Below are 19156 nucleotides of genomic sequence, written 5' to 3' on the forward strand. Positions count from 1 at the left end.
TGAAAAGAAGAATGGAGAACGACTTTAATCAAATCTGCAGGATCTCAACTCTTTGCTTGAGATCAGTGCAATGGCTTTAGTTACAAGGTTGTGTTGGACATTTAAAGTGAACACCATGTAATCTTCTTAGACAACCTAAACATTGTGACCGATATCTTTTTTTAAATCAAGATTGTCATTTTAGCATTTTAGTCATTTAGCAGACGCTCTTATCCAGAGCGACTTACAGTGGTTGCATTCATCTTAAGATCTCCGTCATGTCTACTTTGAGCTTGAAATGGTGGGCCGACATCCAAGCTGAGATATCTGCCAGACACGCCGAGATGCTTGTCGCCACCTGGGTGTCAGAAAGGGGGAAGAAGAAAAGTAGCTGAGTGTCATGAGCACAGCAATGATAGGAGAGACCATGTGAGGATATGATGGAGCCGAATGACTTAGTGACGGAGCCGAATGACTTAGAGGAGGAGAGGGCCTAGAACCGAGCCTTGGGGGACACCAGTAGTGAGACTGCGTTGTGCAGACACAGATCCTCTCCACGTCACCTGGTAGGAGCATCCTGCCAGATAGGATGTAATCCAAGAGTGTGTAGAGCCTGAGAGGCCCAGCAGCGAGAGGGTGGAGAGGAGGATCTGACGGTGTCGAAGGCAGCAGATAGATCTAGGAGGATGAGAACAGAGGAGAGAGAGTCAGCTTTGGCATTGCAGAGAGCCTCCGTGACACAGAGAAAAGCAGTCTTGGTTGAGTGACCCGTCTTTGAAGCCTGACTGGATAGGTTGAAGAAGATCGTCAGAGATGAGTTGATGAGGGAAGTGAGGAATGGGAGAAGATCTCCAGAGATGGTCTGGAGAAGGGAGGAGGGATGGGGTCGAGCGGGCAGGTTGTCGGGCGGCCGGACATCACTAGTCGCAGGATTTCATCTGGAGCGGGAGGGGAGAAAGAAGTCAGTGGATACAGAGGAAGAGAAGGTAGAGAAGAGGGAGTGAAAGGATGATAGGTCCTCCAAAAGTGTTCCTCCATTTTCCTCTACGGAGCAGGAGGGGAGGGCCGAGTCGGCCGGGAGGAAAGGAGACGGTGCAAGTCATAGGATGCAGAAAAGGGAAGAGAATAGTGTCGAAGAGGCAGAATCAGGAGACAGGAGGGAGAAGGATTTAGCAGAAGGGAGAGATGATAGGTTAGAAGAGGAGAGAGTAGTGGGAGAGAAAGCAAAGATTGTGATGCCGCTTGACCATCTGGGTAGGGGCTGAGTGGCTAGGGTTGGAGGAGAGGGAGACAGAAAAGGAAACAAAGTATTTTAAATGTTTAGATTCTTGATTTCAGACCAAAATATTTTGAGCCAAAATCATTTCTGCCCCAAAACCAATTGTAATGTCAGTGTCATAGATGTGTTAAGAGCTAATTTGTTACTTGTTTCAGTGGGTTGGTGATTACAGGTCATTCTAAGTCTTGATCCTTATGAAAGTGTTCCATATTCATTGCAAAACTTTTTTTTTTGTCTCTTTCCAGTAAGCTTGAAAACACTGAATTCCTCTCACAACTGTGGTTGAAGAAAATAAAAATGTCTGGCTTTTATGAAATGGATGATGAAAAAATAACATGAGACTCAAAAGGCACGACCATGAGAGAGAGAGAGAGACAGAGATAGAGAGACAGAGAGAGAGAGACAGAGAGAGAGAGAGACAGAGAGAGAGAGAGAGAGAGACAGAGAGACAGAGAGACATAGAGAGAGAGAGACAGAGAGACAGCGAGAGAGAGAGAGAGAGAGAGAGAGAGAGAGAGAGAGAGACAGAGAGAGACAGAGAGAGAGAGAGACAGAGAGAGAGACAGAGAGAGACAGAGATAGAGAGAGACAGAGAGAGAGACAGAGAGAGAGATAGACAGAGAGAGAGACAGAGAGAGAGACAGAGAGAGAGATAGAGAGAGAGACAGAGAGCACAAGATAGAAAGTGAGAGTGCAATAGAGAAAAAGCGAGAGAGGATGGTTTTAGGTCTGTGGAATTTGGTGGGAAACTTGGTTGTTGCCAGCAGTGTAATGAATAAAGCTCAAAGGCAAAAAACAGAGGACCTCAAAAGGGCCAAAGAGGCTCCTCTATATAGAACATGGTGAACAGAGCCAAGTCCTTAATGTTGAAGGCCAAACACTGTTCACGAATGACAAGGCATTGGAGGGTTAAGTGTGTGTGTGTGTGTGTGTGTGTGTGTGTGTGTGTGTGTGTGTGTGTGTGTGTGTGTGTGTGTGTGTGTGTGTGTGTGTGTGTGTGTGTGTAGAGAGGCATCAGAGGGTTATTATACAGTGCAGGCTGTTCTCTGCTGAAGAACGATGTCTGTCTCTCTTTATTCAGCAGAATTTAAACCCATGCTCTCAGCTGCCACTCAGACTTAAGATGCATACAACACAATAACAGTGAGGACTACATATACCGAACTATGGTGGGTCGATAATGAGAAAGTCTATGAGTTTTGAAAGGGAGCTGAGAAAATTGTGAAGAGATACTTTGGGAAGATGCACTATGGTTTTAAGCTAGGCTAAATGTTATATAAAGTCAATCTTAATTGAATAGATTATAATGGGTTGTACGTTGTTCATTCTTAATTAGGCCATTGTATTCGCTACATACTGTGTACACAGAGTAAGGAATTAAGATAAAACGTGATGCAACTGTGTTGAAATCCTTATACTAGCTAGATTTCACAACATCAACAACTCAATCACCAACTGAGTTCTAAGTAAACATCAATGGCTACAGACAGATGCAAGAAGAGAATAGCTATTCTGAAACATACCACCATAGACTTTAATAATAGCCTGTGCCCTTTGTCAGGCTTCTCTACTTGTCTCTCAGCATTACACAGATGTACTGACAGACCTGGGTTCAAATAGTATTTGAAACAATTCCATTTGGTTTCGTTGTGCCAGGCCAGATAAATCAAGCCCAGCGAAATGATTTGAAACCAAATGGAATAGTCCCAAAGGTGCCAACACCTGCCTTCTGGCTTTTTAGCCTGACTAAAGCCAACGCAAAAAGTATTTGAAATGATTTCAAATACTATTTGAACCCAGGTCTGTCTGTATAAATGGAATAGTCCCAAAAGTGCCAACCCCTGCCTTCCGGCTTTTTAGGTTGACAAAAGCCAACACTAAAGTATTTGAAATGATTTCAAATACTTTTAGCGGCTTTAGTCTGCCTAAAAAGACAGAAGGCAGGGGTTGGCACTTTTGGGACTATTACATTTGATTTCGTTGTACCAGGCCAGCTCAATCAAACCAAGCTAAATTATTTGAAAGATTTCAAATACTATTTTAACCCAGGTTTAGTACTGAGGTAATGGATTGGTGTTGAGTCCAAACAAGCACATCACACTTCAGGGTCAATCCTACCTCATGCCATAATAGTCAGGTCAGACATCGACTTAGCTCTGCATTTCCTCTCAAGTATCCCCCTCAATCACAGAATAATATCACTAACACATATCTAATACGCCGTGGAGTTCTGCCATACAGAGTAACCTGGAACCAGTAGAAACTGTATCAAACTGGATTGATGATTGGATAATGATATGGTCTGGGAGATATTATTGGTTCATCATGTTAGAGGCCTACTCTTTCAGCCAATCAGCTTGTAAGGCTATTTTGGGCTATTTCAGGAGGTGTATGGGTGACCTCATCTTTCATGCAAGTGATCTCAGAAACACACAGCATCCAGAAATATCAGTCTACAGGGACCGGATCCAGAAAATTGACAGAAAACAGGATGAATGATGACGCATTTTCGTGATTAGAAATATGAATGTCTGTTTCTTATAATGATATAACTTTGCTTTTGCTACATACTGTATGTATAAAATGTTCTGAATGCATATCATTCTAATCTGGAACACTTTGTAGGTCAGGCTAAAAATCTATTCTATTCCAATCTGTTAGTTATTGTTCAGGAGAAGAAACAGCACAGCTGAAGTAAGTTCCCTGGGTGAATTTGAACACTTCCTAACACACAGACCTTAAGCAGATGTATTAAGATAAATAAATCATCTCTGAATAATTGCAGACTTGTGTATTCCCCTGATGAGGGCGGTGCACTTTGGCTGATACTGTATCACTTGGTGCCAGTCAACAATCAGACAGTATGGCTCCACCTCTGCATACATTGATTTTTCGTAACTTCGCAGGGCCCATATTCATAAAGCGTCTCGGAGTAAGACTGCTGATCTGGGATCAGTGTTGCTTTTCAGATCATAATGAGTAGGATTAGATGGACAAATGAGACCTGGTCCTAGATCAGCACTCCTACTCAGATGTTTTGTAACTAAGTAACAAGACCTGTTCAATTCATTCAAAAATATACCGTGGCAAGATAAAGTATGTGAACCCTTTTGAATTATCTGGATTTCTGCATAAATTGGTCAAAAAATTTGATCTGATCTTCATCTAAGTCACAACAACAGACAAACACAGTCTGCTTAAACTAATAAGAAAAATACAATACTTTCTGTGTTGTCCATATTGAATACATCATTTACACATTCACAGTGTAGGTTGGAAAAAGTGTGTGAACACCTAGGCTAATGACTTCTCCAAAAGCTAATTGGAGTCAGGAGTCAGCTAACCTGGAGTACAATCATTGAGACGAGAATGGAGATGTTGGTTAAAGCTGCCCTGCCCTATAAAAAACACTCACAAAATGTGAGTTTGCTATTCACAGGAAGCATTGCCAGATGTGAACCATGCCTCGAACAAAATAGATCTCAGAAGACCCAAGATTAAGACTTGTTGACTTGCATAAAGCTGGAAAGGGTTACAAAAGTATCTCTAAAAGCCTTGATGTTCATCAGTCCACAGTAAGACAAATTGTCTATAAATGGGGAAAGTTCAGCACTGTTGCTACTCTCCCTAGGAGTTGTTATCCTGCATAGATGACTGACTGCTGCAAAGATGACGGCGCAGAATTCTCAATGAGGTTAAAAATAATCTTAGAGTGTCAACTAAGACTTAAAGAAATCTCTGGAACATGCTAACATCTCTGTTGACGAGTCTACGATACGTAAAACACTAATAAGAATGGGGTTCATGGGAGGACACCAGCGAAGAAGCCAATGCTGTCCAAAAAAAACATTGCTGCGTGTCTGAAGTTAGCAAAAGAGCATCTGGATGTTCCACAGCGCTACTGGCAAAATATTCAGTGAACAGATGAAACTACAGTTGAGTTGTTTGGAAGGAACACAAAACACTATGTGTGGAGAAAAAAAGTCACAGCACACCAACATCAAAACCTTCTTCCCAACTGTAAAGTATGGCGGGGGGAGCATCATGGTTTGGGACTGCTTTGCTGCCTCAGTGCCTGGACAGCTTGCTATCATCAACAGAAAAATGAATTCCCAAGTTTATCAAGACATTTTTCATGCGAATGTAAGGCTATCTGTCCACCAATTGAACCTCAACAGAAGTTGGGTGATGCAACAGGACAACGACCCAAAACCCAGAAGTAAATCAACAACAGAATGGCTTCAACAGAAGAAAATATGCCTTCTGGAGTGGCTCAGTCCTGACCTCAACCCGATTGAGATGCTGTGGTATGACCTCAAAAGAGCGGTTTACACCAGACATCCCAAGAATATTTCTGATCTGAAACAGTTTTGTAAAGAGGAATGGTCCAAAATTCCTCCTGACCATTGTGCAGGTCTGATCCTCAACCACAGAAAACTTTGGTTGAGGTTATTAGTGCCAAAGGAGATTATTAAATCCAAGGGTTCACATACTTTTCCCACCCTGCACTGTGAATGTTTATACGGTGTGTTGAATAAAGACAAGAAAATGCATAATTGTTTGTGTGTTATTAATTTAAGCAGACTGTGTTTGTCTATTGTTGTGACTTAGATGAAGATCAGATCAAATTTATGCAGAAATCCAGGTATTACCAAAGGGTTCACATACTTTTTCTTGCCACTGTATATATTTTGTACCCCCTTTGCGATCTTGTCTCATTGCTGCAACTCCTCAACGGGCTCGAATGGGTCGAGTCCGTTGAGTCATGCGTCCCCCGAAACATGACCCACCGAACCTCGCTTATTAACGCCCACCTGCTTAACCTGGAAGCCAGCCGCACCAATGTGTCGGAGGAAACACTGTTCAACTGACGACCGAGGTCAGCCTGCAGTCCCATGAGACTCCCGATCACGGCCGGCTGTGATTCAGCCCGGGATCAAACCAGCGTCTGTAGTGATGGCTGCGATGCAGTGCATTAAACCGCTGCGCCACTCGGGAGGCCCTTAAATACAGCGCCGAGACAGCCAGGGGTCGAACCTAGAATCTTCTAATCCATCGCCAGACACATTTTCCAATGTGCCACTGTCCCCGATCATTCACATTTCTTAACAAATCCTCCCACAGTTCTATGTGCCATCCAAATAACCTTATTGTGCACTGTAAAATGATGCTTCAGTGGGATCTTATCGACGTCACATTGTCTATGCTCAAATATGTTTTCAGTTTGATCAAACACAGCACATGTTTATCCTACCCGGCCCTAACATGGCTGTGTTCCTAATGCCATTTTGCATAGCAATCCCTCCAAGCTATAACCCACCAAGGCGCCAGCTCGCTCGCATGACTGTGGTGGCAAAGACCATTTCTAATTTATAAAAGCCAAAAGGATTAATTCAAAATTCATGAACAATCTGTCTGGTAACAACAAGTGATTTCTGTGACTGTGGGGCAGTAAGTAGCTAGTGAAACGATGGGGACGGATGGTGCAACACAAAGGAAAGTTCTGCCTCCACTCATTAAACAGGGAAACACACTGAACGAAAGAGAGGAGAGAGAGATTCATAGTCAGACTTCTCCTCCCTAGGCTCTTTCTATAACTTTCTTCATACTCAATGCTGTTTGAGTATAAAATCCTTTAGAAAAATGTCAGAACAGCTATCGTGAAACAAACTGCTGGCAACAAGATGCCTAAAACTCCTTGAAATCTTGTAATTCATTCCCAGAACTAAACAAACAATGAGGGAGAAAGATTACTATTTTGTTTTACAAGCCTAGTCAATTCAACCCACCATCTGCCCTCATCATGGAAAAGTTTGTGCCGACAACCTTCTCTGCGTAAAACATTATTTCACTCCTCGTCACCGTTGCGAGAGTAATTGAAGCAGACCTCAGAGGGGTTATAAAACTAGTCTGTTTCACATTCTCCAGGATTCTTGGTTTCGTGACTGAGAGAAGTTGTTTATTAAAAGAGCAGGTCTCCAATGATACATGGCAGATCAGGCCAACATATTAAAACAGTTCCTAGTTCCCGGCACTGGCTTCAAGTCATGAAATAAGTATAGTGACCTTCACTTCAACCCCACTGCATTTTGAGGTATAAGAAGATTGTCACTCCAATAAATATATTTAAATTGAGAAGTTTCCCTGATATCTGCACTCTGTGGTAAGAAATGCAGTCCTTGTCTTCACTGCCGTAAATGCACCTACATTCGTTAAAAAAATAACAAGCACATTCCTTATAATTTGTTAACAAGTATCTCTAGTAAACATAAACTCAAATCCCACATCCTTGACTTTCTCTGCTTCCCTGCACCGAGCTAGACCCAGATCACATTCTCTGTTGTGGTTCAATCTATTCCATGTGGAGCCTAATGTTCAACTAAACAAGTTTCAACTGGAATAAATCAATTGAAAACCTTCAATTGGACAAAGAAAATAGAGCCTAATTGACTGCGGCCTATTTACTCCACTCTAATTAACGGAGCAACGGATGCTTCTCTGACATTATTTAACCATTTAAATTGTCTAAAGGATAACAGATCTGTATTGAAATAGTTATCCTAGGACTATACACAGGTGGTCGTTGTGTTTTTCAAATGAAGGCCTTGTGAGAACCTTCCTGTTGTCATTCGTCTTCATTGTGTTATCTTTCTTTGGACAAATGGTTTCACCTGACTAAATATTTAGTGCTGACTTGCACCTTTCTGAAAGCTTTTGTAGGAATTAGTGGAGCTTTTGGACTTAATCCTCTCACACCATTTCTCACTTCTTAAGAATCTTAATTAGAACCATGTATTCACAGGCCACATGTTTAACAGCAAGGAAAGAGAGAAAGAAATATATATATATAAATAAGAGAGAGAGAGAGAAGCCAACTCCAGTATGTTTTTTTTATATAGGCAAAGGATACATAAATAATATTCAACAAATGCATATTTGTGGTATTTTCTATGAATACATGTGAGAAGTTAGGCTAGTTCAATGTGGAGCATGACAATGAAAATTAGTTTCCATAGTGGATGTCACATTTATACTTCGTCATTATTTTATACAGTTGAGTTATTCTTAACAACTTTTGGTAATTTAAATAATTATCATTTTCCACTTGTGTGAAATACTGAGAATGATTGATTTGCATTGCCATCTAGTGGAGCTTGCGTGAGGACTCAGATTGCAGATCAACCGAACTACATCTGTGCCTAAGCCTTCCAATGTAATCGTGAGCAATGGAAAGTATTGAGATCTTTTCCATATCCAATCAGATTGAAGCATGGGCGGCATTTGTCAAGAACGTCAACAAGAAGTAACCATCAGTTACGCTGTAAAACTTATGTTGATGTTTAGGAAGTTTTAGAAATGAATAGATCGTTATTAATACAAGAACTGCGTTGTTTTTGACCAGTTGCATTTTATTAGATTATCCATTTTTGTTATTAATTTTATCAAGAGCTTTCGTTTGGAATGGATGCAGCGTGGATTCATTGTTTGTTTACATAGTGAATCATGAGATCAGCTGACTAACGTTAGCTAGCTAGCTACCAATTTCTGGTTTAGCAAAGCAGCTAACGTTAATGTGTTTGGAAATTATCGTTCAGTATTCATGCTTCCCAAAGCACATTTGAAACGAACTCTTATATACCAAGCTATAGCTGGCAGCGGTAATAGCTAGTTGTTAGCTAGCTAGCTAGCTTGCTAGCATTAGCTTTGTTTTCAGCAATCTCACCCATTGACATAGTAAGTGTAGGACGCTGGCTAACTTGCTGTGGCTAACTAGCTTACCATTACAAATATGCCTTGTACTTGTGGCAACTGGAGGAGATGGATTCGGCCTCTGGTCGTTCTTCTATACTTTCTGGTTGTGCTTCTCGTCCTACTACCCCTGTGCATCTGGGAACTACAGAAATCCGAGGTCAGTTGGTATCATTGCAGACCAATCATATCGTTACTTGACACTGAATAGCCTAGTTCATGCTTTGTTGTTTGGATGTTGATTATATACATAATGTATACCTTTCAGGTTGGTACCCATAACAAAGCATGGTTCATAGCTGGGATATTCGTGTTCATGACCATACCCATATCACTATGGGGGATCCTGCAGCATCTTGTAAACTATACTCAACCAGAGCTACAGAAGCCAATTATCAGGTAAGTGAAAGGCTACTCTGTCACAGCTGTAGGATAGTGTTAATTCATTACCGTCATGGGTTTGTGTCTTTATCTTGAAGGATGTACAATAATACCTAACTGATTGTGAATGACCTCGTCTCCTTTTTTTTTACAGAATATTATGGATGGTCCCCATTTACAGTCTGGACAGTGTAAGTAATGCCTTCAATTCTTGATCATGTAGCTAGATGTTTTTAAAAGTCAACATTGGTTTATTGTTAAGTTACAAATATTTGACAAAATAAGTTAACAGAAGTCACTGTAGCTTTGACAGAAGTCAGAAGTCACTGTAGTAGTAAAACTGAAAAGTGCCTGACATGAGCGTGGCATTTCAATTAGCATCTGCTACGCTCAGCGTTCCCCCTATCACACAATTTCCATTATCCTACTTCCCAAAGAATGAGAACAGAGCTCCTTTAGAAAAACAAAACAGAGAAACAAAAAAATGCCTCACTCCCTGACTGACTTTTCAGTGTAAGTGTTCAAGTGTTCACTATTATCATGCAACATATCATTGAGATAATGTAATGGCCCATCTATGATCCCATTCCTCTCCTTGTCTTCCTCTCCCACCCTCTCCCTTTCTCTCTCACACAGTGGATTGCGTTGAAGTACCCCAGCATTGCCATCTACGTGGACACGTGCAGGGAGTGCTACGAGGCATACGTAATCTACAACTTCATGATCTTCCTGCTCAACTACCTGGGAAACCAGGTACACATTCTTGTCACTGAGAATGATCCCAGACCTGTTTGTTCTAACATTCCAATCATGGCCACTCTTTGTCCTATGCCAAACATAAGTCTAGCACAAACACATCTGGATCCCAGGCTAGACTGAGTAGCCTGCATTTATTTCAATATCCTCACACTGTAATTCTTCTCTTTTCTTTATTTCTCTCTCTCTCTCTCTCAACCATGGGTAACCAGTACCCCAGCCTGGTACTGATGCTGGAGGTGCAGGAGCAGCAGAAACACCTTCCTCCCCTCTGCTGCTGCCCGGCATGGCCCATGGGAGAGTGAGTTTGTTGCTTTTATAGTTTTTGTAGTTCTTTAAGTGTATGTGTGCTATAATGAACAGGCCCCATGTACCAGATCTGTTAGTGCTGTGCGTTTGGCATGAGAACAAATGTAGGGGTTGGCTTTACTCATAGCGATAGAGGACGCAACATTGTATCTGTCCCATTAGGATGTCTGTGGGAGCATGGGCAGGGCATTGATTTTATCTCCATTTTGAAGTAGTGAATTTTCTTCTACTACTTTTACAAGTTGGTATACAAAATTAAATGGCCATACTGCCACCTGGAATGTGTTGTTTGAACGGGTATAAAGCCAAGGTTGGCAAATTTACTGCCACATGCGGTTATGGAATTTTTGATCACTTATAATTAATTGGCTGATGCCTCCTTATGACCTGGATGGATTTATGTGATCCTTCCTTAAACCATAGGAAGTCCCACTCAATTGACTACTTCAAAATGGTGAAAGTCCTTAATGGCGCTGTTCATGCTAAAACTGGCTTTTGGCCATTAGAGTCCTCTATCAATATCTATGTCATTACTGCACAATCAGCCAGGCTAATAAGGATCTAAAATATTATCCATACCATGTGTTATGAGTTTACATTTTAGGATGAAGGTCTATGTTTTTGTGCAGCAATAAACTACCACTTCTTTGTTTTACGTGTTATGAATGGATATTTTAGGATTAATAACATGATTTTTTTACCACATTGATGTGTTTTAAGTATACATTTATATTTCAGGCTCATAATCAAAACAGGAAGTTGGGTGTTAAAGTGGCTCCAGTCTGTGTGGCCTCCGTTTTGAGTCTCTTTCTAGAAGGTTCACCTTCAAGGTGTTTGTTTGGCTGCTTGAAGTCTCTCCAAGTCTCCATTGCTACTCGCCAGCTCCAAACAAGCCCCAGTCAGGCAACAATAGTAATATGTAGCATGTCTGCCTGTAGTTGATTAAGAACAGAACCAGAAGTGTTTGCAAGTGGAACAACGTGTTCTCATTTGAGGAAAAATGCACCAGCCTAAAGAACAGAAAGACAGCATTAGGCTCATCTGTTTTGTTTACTCTGCATTTTAACTAATGCTCTGCATCTGTGATTTTAGCCACAGGTATTGCAACATCTTTCTTCATAGGATGTTATCGATTTTAAGAAATGGAAGAAATTCATGAAAAACAAAGCTGGTGATTAGTAAGATGTTAGTGCTATTTTATAGTGGGAAAAAGCTAACATTTTGTGTGAATGTCTTTCCTTAATAATGTGTACTGTGTTTTCCTATTGCAGGGTATTGCTATTGAGATGCAAGCTGGGAGTGTTGCAGTACACGGTTGTCAGACCAGTCACAACAGTTATTGCCTTGTAAGTGTTTTGCACATTCCATTCAGGATGAACATATGTTATATGTCTAAGTGTTGAATGTACATGTGCCCAGAGAGACAGCAACCTTACCTTGGTCCAGGGCCAGCTCTGTCTCTCTTGACTTCTGGGTCGGCCAGTCCAAGCAGATAGATGATCATTTGTTCAGATAGTGACAAAACATAAATATGTACAAAAAAGGAAAAATACCAAAGACATGCCCAAACCTAAAGATTTTAAAATAAAAAAAAGTATCATGGCCACCAAATCAACCAGCAGCCTTACGGCTCCCAAGCTGCCACCCCTTGGGGGACTGGGGTGTGGAAGTGGGCTGTAGGGTGCAGTCTAAACTACCTAACCTATTCCCTAACACTGACCACATATACATTCACTTTTGGTATCAAGTCATATCACATGTCTCCATTCACTATCCTGTAGGATATGTCAGCTCTGTGGTGTGTATGATGAAGGTAACTTCAGCTCAACCAATGCATGGACGTACCTGGTGATATTCAACAATATGTCGCAGCTGGTAGGTTCTGCATTTTTCACACTTGTCTCCACATTGCTTTAAACTTCCTGTCACCATACCACCACCACAAAGATAACATTATTAAATATTTAGCAGTCAGTATGTGGTCTCTTTCTCTATCATTCTCTCTCCTCTCTCTCCCAGTTTGCCATGTACTGTTTGGTCCTGTTCTACAAGGCCCTAAGAGAGGAACTGGCCCCCATCAGACCAGTGGGGAAGTTCCTGTGTGTCAAAATGGTGGTGTTCGTCTCCTTCTGGTGAGTGCTTTTTTTGGGGCTGCCATTTTGGATCACCTGCATCTACCTCCTAGCCTGGTTCCAGATCTGTTTGTGCTGTCTTGCCAACTCCTGTGGTCAATGTCAAGCCATTGACATAGCACAAACAGATCTGGGACCGGGCCATCGACCTCCATGATTAATAACATATTTGTATACCAGTCAATGTGTCTGCTATTAATGGATCTAGCATTGTTATCCATTAAAGTAACACAGTTTTGGCTGCCCATTTTGTATTTCTTATACAACTTCTTTTCAGAATTGCATGTGTAGGACTTGTTAACAAAGTATGTTTTAAAGCTGTGTGGATTATAGCCAGTAATTGGGTTAATGCGTTCTGTGTTGGCTGCAGTGTAGAGGATTGATTATTTCCACTCTGTTGTCTGGAATCTATCTTAGGCAAGCTGCGTTCATCGCTCTCCTGGTCAAGGTTGGAGTGATCTCAGAGAGACACACGTGGGACTGGGACAGTGTGGAGGCTGTAGCTACAGGCCTACAGGTAATGCAAGACAATACCAACACTGTATAACGCCATAGTAACACTTTTACTACAATGCTACATAATGCTGTAGTAATGCAGTTGTACAATGACTTGTTTGGTATAAGGTAATATCTGTTGAGGCTTGTGGTCTCAAGCCCCTAGAAAACGAGATGATTCATCTCAAGGACTTCTATCCTGTGCAAGACTTCTAAATAACTTCACTAGATTTGAGAATAGACTTGCTTTGCTATACAGTCAAGCTTTCATCCATACTTCATCCAGGACTTCATCATCTGTGTGGAGATGTTCCTGGCGGCCATCGCCCACCACTTCAGCTTCACCTACAAGCCCTACATCCAGGAGGCTGAGGAGGGATCCTGCTTCGACTCCTTCCTGGCCATGTGGGACATCTCTGACGTCAGGGCTGACATCTCTGAGCAAGTCCGCAACGTCGGTTAGTTCTCATCCCATTTGGCTTGACTCAATAGCAGTCGTGCATGGATGGAATCAAAGAAGCCACTGTTAAGAACTTTGTTTGACAAGGTTTCCTCTCAGAACCAAGTGCGTTGGCTAGCTACTCGATTTATGTTCATAGAATGTCATGAGAGAATAGAAAATGGCTACCCGCAAAATCTTCAAGACTTTGATAGATTTCTTTATTATGTGAGTGTATTGCCATTCTCAAATCTTCAAACATTTATTTCCTGATACAGGGAGAACGGTTATGGGCCGAACTAGGAAGACCTATTTTGGTGAGGCGGAGGACGACGGTGAGCGCTCAGGCTTGCTTTCTCCAGGCTCCCTGGACGCCATCGGTCCCACGGAGACCTTGTCCAACCCGGCGTCCCCCATGGGTCAGTACCAGGGCCTGGGCAAAACCCAAACGCCCCACTCCCTGTCAGCCCCCGCCGGGCTCAGCAATGCTCAGTGGATTGGAGAGGGAGATGGAGAGGAGAGGGAAGACGATGGTAGACAAGCTCCAGAGCCCGGAAACACCACCAACGAGCCAACAGACTCGGTTACAGACGACCTTGTCGTTATCACCTAGCTTAGCGTCATCGCTAAAATCCTCCAATGGGGTCTCTGAATGCACGTTATACCAAACACAGTTTGGCAGGAACCAAGTATGGCCTCGGCTACGTTTCCCCTACAGACGATATTTGGCTAATCCGCACAAGACCAAATTAAAGCAAGCGATGAAAAAGCACAAGTTAATTAAGAAATATTGTAGTGAGTCATTCGTCCACCAGGGTTGATGCAGATGGACCTCTGTCAATGACAGCTCGAAGAATGTTCATAAGCTTTCGTAAGGGTCTCATGACACTTAAGATATCTTTTCTTGTATCTGTATTGTACTACTGAGTCATAATGGTAAAGTACAGTACCTCAATACCTTATTTTAGTGTGACCCCTCATTTTAATGGGTCCGGACTTTCAAGTTCAAAAGCTGGTGAGATTTTACCAGTATACGTGTTCTATAATAGCACCTGGGTGATGTCACTACAAGCTCGTTAATCATTTACCAAGGGTTTTAGTTGTTGCTACGAAAACATTCAAAGTATTATTTATATATGTAGCTTTTAAACTGAAACTTACACAAAATACTGGTTTGCACCAATGATTGATTTATATACAGTACCACTCACTCAAGGGTTTTTCTTTATAAAAAAAACAAACAAAAAAACTTTTCTACATTGTAGATTAATAGTGAAGACAAAACTATGAAATAACACACATGGATTCTTCAAAGTAGCCACCCTTTGCCTTTGACAGCTTTGCCCACTCTTGGCATAAAGAAAAACCCTTTGTGAGTAGGTGTCAATACTTTTGACTGGTACTGTACATCATTGGTTTGCACATGCTTGAATACGGTCTTCGAACCTATAGTACAGTTTTTGAAGCATGAAGCGGTGTCTCACTGTGGCATTAACACTAACAGCCTCTATAGTCTTCTCAGATGCCTTGTCCTAGTGTATCCACACTATATCCACTATGAAGTAATTCACACATTTCACGTCTGCCTCTCATTTGTAAATATAAACTGCTTCCATAGTCATGGTTATAGATATACATTTTGTTGGACGAATGTATCTGACATTTTTTTCTTACCATCCTAATTTCTATTTTAAGCTTTTCAGGGATATTAGTTGTGATTTACTGTACTGAATTGATATCAGTCTTTCACTAGTTTCATTCATCCATTAGTAGAACGTCTTCCTATCGGGAATGTGTGTCAAGTGTGTGCAGCTATTGCCTTACCTGATGTTTGTCACAAAGCATTAACCTTCAGAGGGAAGTACTACATCAAACGTGTCAGCACCTGTCTTTGGAACCTTGAGTTGAACTCTCAAACATTCACCCTCCAATAAATTAAATGAAATGTGGCTGTCCGTTTTTGCTAGTGTCAATAAGAAATTGACACAATGTTGTTGAGGTGACACCAAGTCTCTTGGTTGTTCATTGTGACTTTCTTTGATTTCTAAATTATTATTTTGGAAATAAAAATGCAAGTGCTGATACAAAACATTTGAATGAAGACTGCAACCATAATCAAGAGACGTCATTCCAAAACAAGATTATGAACACACTGAAGACCAAAACGTCTCAAGATGAGCACATCATAAAACATGTAAATGTCTTTGTGAAAGTCCTGAGAGAAGGCATATTGAGATGGTCGCTATTGTGGGGTCATTTTAGAGCTGGCACTTCCGGAGAATCCATAGTCCAATCCCTTCCCCTCGACATATATGCAGTTCACACTCACAATATAGAACCCAGAGTGATACCTTGACCTCTCTCCCAGTAAGACTGAGTGGACTTGATGCTCTTGTAGAATCAAAAGCACCACAACTTCCTCCTTTTAAACACTTATGAAGTTGCCTCTTGTACTTTCATATCACCAGACATCTACTTATCACGGACAGTCACTGAGCGGACTCTAACAGAATCCACAGTCCCGGTCTCTCCAGCCTCTTCCTCTATACTGGCTGATATGGAGATGGAGCTCTTCTGCAGGGTGACGGCCAGTCGTACCCAGTCTCCCTCCCTCACTGCCAGGGGCTGGTGCAGCACCACAGCAGCCTGCTTCCAATGGGAGTCCTGGTTGAAGGTGCTCACGCTGATCTCCTCGTTCAGGTGGATCTGGTACCAGAAGGGCACAGCAGTTACCCTGCCTGAGGCACTAGCCTGGACCTGGGAGAAACACACAGTCAGGGCCATAGAAATAGACTATTGTAATCAATAAAGTAGTAATTGTAAACTCAGCAAAAAAAGAAACGTCCTAAATTGTGTTTATTTTCAGCAAAACTTAACGTGTAAATATTTGTATGAACATAAGATCCAACAACTGAGACAAACTGAGCAAGCTCCACAGACATGTGACTAACAGAAATTGAATGTGTCCCTGAACAAAGGGGGGTCAAAAGCAAAAGTAACAGTCATTATCAGGTGTGGCCACCAGCTGCATGAAGTACTGCAGTGCATCTCCTCATGGACTGCACCAGATTTGCCAGTTCATGCTGTGAGATGTTACCCCACTCTTCCACCAAGACACCTGCAAGTTCCCGGACATTTCTGGGGGGAATGGCCCTAGCCCTCACCCTCCGATCCAATAGGTCCCAGACATGCTCAATGGGATTGAGATCTGGGCTCTTCGCTGGCCATGGCAGAACACTGACATTCCTGTCTCGCAGGAAATCACGCACAGAACGAGCAGTACGGCTGGTGGCATTGTCATGCTGGAGGGTCATGTCAGGATGAGCCTGCAGGAAGGGTACCACATGAGGAAGGAGGATGTCTTTCCTGTAACGCACAGCATTGAGATTGCCTGCAATGAGAACAAGCTCAGTCTGATGATGCTGTGACACACCACCCCGGGCAATGACAGACCCTCCACCTCCAAATCGATCCCGCTCCAGAGTACAGGCCTCGGTGTAACGTTCATTCCTTTGACGATAAATGCGAATCCGACCATCACCCCTGGTGAGACAAAACCGCGACTTGTCAGTGAAGAGCACTTTTTGCCAGTCCTGTCTGGTCCAGTGACGGTGGGTTTGTGCCCATAGGCGATGTTGTTGCCGGTCATGTCTGGTGAGGACCTGCCTTACAACAGGCCTACAAGACCTCAGTCCAGCCTTTCTCAGCCTATTGTGGACAGTCTGAGAACTGATGGAGGGATTGTGAGTATCCTGGTGTAACTCGGGCAGTTGTTATTGCCATCCTGTACCTGTCCCGCAGGTGTGATGTTCGGATGTACCGATCCTGTGCAGGTGTTGTGACACGTGGTCTGCCCCTGCGAGGACGATCAGCTGTCCGTCCTGTCTCCCTGTAGCGCTGTCTTAGGCGTCTCACAGTACGGACATTGTCATTTATTTCCCTGGCCACATCTGCAGTCCTCATGCCTCCTTGCAGCATGCCTAAGGCACGTTCACGCAGATGAACTGGGACCCTGGGCATCTTTCTTTTGGTGTTTTTCAGAGTCAGTAGAAAGGCCGCTTTGGTGTTCTAAGTTTTCGTAAATGTGACCTTAATTGCCTACCGTCTGTAAGATGTTAGTGTCTTAACGATCGTTCCACAGGTGCATGTTCATTAATTGTTTATGGTTCATTGAACAAGCATGGGAAACAGTGTTTAAACCCTTTACAATGAAGTTATTCCGATTTTTACGAATTACCTTTGAAAGAAAGGGTCCTGAAAAAGAGACGTTTCTTTTTGTGCTGAGTTTATTTCTATGGTCAGGGTCACAGCTCAGTGGAAGTACTGACACTGCCAAGGGATCTGGCAACTAACTCAGTGTTATCCTCAGTATAATGTGTAAGCAGACAATGGTGCTATTTACCATTTTTTTTTATATGAATGTTTCCGACAATTTCTGATAATGTATCTATAACTAAATTAATCTGTTGGGTTTGGGGCTTTACCATGACGTCTCTGTTGGTATAGTTGGCGTTGGTGTTCATGAGGTCCAGGATAAAGAGTTCTACAGAGTCACTGAGATGTCTACACTGCAGAGTGGACAAGTCCAGAAACACATGGACTGGAACCTAGGAAGGAGAGAGATCATATCATTGTTACATATTAGATGTCCATTCAGCGGACATCTATACAACCCTACATCTGAGACTAATTCAACCCCTTTAAACAGAATGACAAGGCAGTCCATGTAGTCCAGTTCAGTATTTCCCAAACCTCTCCAGCTCCTTTCACTAGTTGTCAGGCGTTTTTAACAAAATCTCCAACTCTTAGAACTCCTTTAGAGTCGTGTGCATCATGTGACCTGCTGCAAACGCACCACTACACTCTAGAAAGCAGGAGGAGAGTGCTCAACAAGCGACAGAGCAGGAGTGTCACTGTCACAGAGAACAAACTAATGCTGCCGCCTCCTCCTCCTCCCGGTCACAGCTCCCGGTGTCTCCGCCACTCTCCGTTGGATGTCATTGATGTAATGCTTCCTGATGGATCCAGGTAGGGATGTCCTTACGTGAAGCCGTGTGAATGCTTTTCCCCAGAGTGACATCTGTTTAAACAAACTGCCGTCCCGCGGGAGCCAACGCCGAAAATTAGAGCGCCAACATGACACCGGAAAAGACAGACAACTTAAATGGAATTCTCAGCTCCCCGTAATACGGCCGGAAAGACGGATAAAAGAAAACATGAGAAGTTTCAACGTAGAAGGTTGCATTGCAAGCAAAATGTTTTTTTTTTTTTTTTTTTTTACTTAAAAAAGCACAGTAAAAGGTCAGTTTAAATGCATTGTGCCATTTCAAAATTGGTTCACTTGAGCGCAACTGCAATACGGGAGACCAAGAACCACTAGTTCTGCGAAAGAAACTATAAGAAAACAATGTTTAGCTTTCGCCAGACTATTTGGTGGGGGGGGGGGGGGGGGGGGGGGTTGGCCTTATATGTCAGCAGCCATCTTGAGTCAAGATGTTACAACCCTCAGGCAACATGTTGCTGTGTCTCAGGAGCCTGTCCTTTGATTCAGAAGAATGATGCAAGGTACAAAGAACATCGAGGCAGCTGTCAATACTATGACTATTGCACCATTGACATGAGAGGGAATACCAGATA

General features: G+C 42.5%; 2 protein-coding genes and 1 long non-coding RNA gene across 3 annotated transcripts in view; 1 reads left to right on the forward strand and 2 right to left on the reverse strand.

The window, feature by feature from the left end:
- LOC118941455 (uncharacterized) lies at positions 1-9157 on the reverse strand. The gene is made up of 3 exons (XR_005037660.2): positions 9038-9157; positions 543-657; positions 1-337 (listed from the first exon to the last, which is right to left on the reverse strand). It is a non-coding gene; the product is annotated as an uncharacterized LOC118941455 (long non-coding RNA).
- On the forward strand, positions 8398-15608 carry LOC110497373 (transmembrane protein 184C). The gene is made up of 11 exons (XM_021573449.3): positions 8398-9167; positions 9276-9406; positions 9543-9579; positions 10025-10141; positions 10357-10445; positions 11725-11799; positions 12235-12328; positions 12473-12585; positions 13003-13102; positions 13367-13538; positions 13798-15608. The coding sequence occupies exons 1-11, from the start codon at positions 9048-9050 to the stop codon at positions 14130-14132; spliced, it is 1383 nt and encodes a 460-aa protein (XP_021429124.3). The 5' UTR covers positions 8398-9047; the 3' UTR covers positions 14133-15608.
- The window catches only part of LOC110497372 (protein arginine N-methyltransferase 9), a 14657-nt gene continuing 11014 nt past the window's right edge, over positions 15514-19156 (reverse strand). Inside the window, exons 12-13 of the mRNA XM_021573448.3 lie at positions 18004-18126; positions 15514-16276 (exon numbers count right to left, since the gene is read on the reverse strand). Of these exons, the coding sequence (XP_021429123.3) occupies positions 15992-16276; positions 18004-18126 (408 nt within the window). The 3' untranslated portion in view covers positions 15514-15991. The remainder of the gene's footprint in view (positions 16277-18003; positions 18127-19156) is intronic.

This window comes from Oncorhynchus mykiss, chromosome 19 (genome assembly GCF_057628025.1).
Source record: "Oncorhynchus mykiss isolate SJ-2025 chromosome 19, ASM5762802v1, whole genome shotgun sequence".
Lineage (NCBI taxonomy): Eukaryota > Metazoa > Chordata > Actinopteri > Salmoniformes > Salmonidae > Oncorhynchus > Oncorhynchus mykiss.

Bases quoted from the DNA above. Each gene is read 5' to 3' on its own strand.
- LOC110497373 (XM_021573449.3), top strand. From the start codon at position 9,048: ATGCCTTGTACTTGTGGCAACTGGAGGAGATGGATTCGGCCTCTGGTC. The intron at 10,142-10,356 runs GTACACATTCTT...ATGGGTAACCAG, and splicing joins TCAACTACCTGGGAAACCAG to TACCCCAGCCTGGTACTGAT. The intron at 12,329-12,472 runs GTAGGTTCTGCA...TCTCTCTCCCAG, and splicing joins TCAACAATATGTCGCAGCTG to TTTGCCATGTACTGTTTGGT.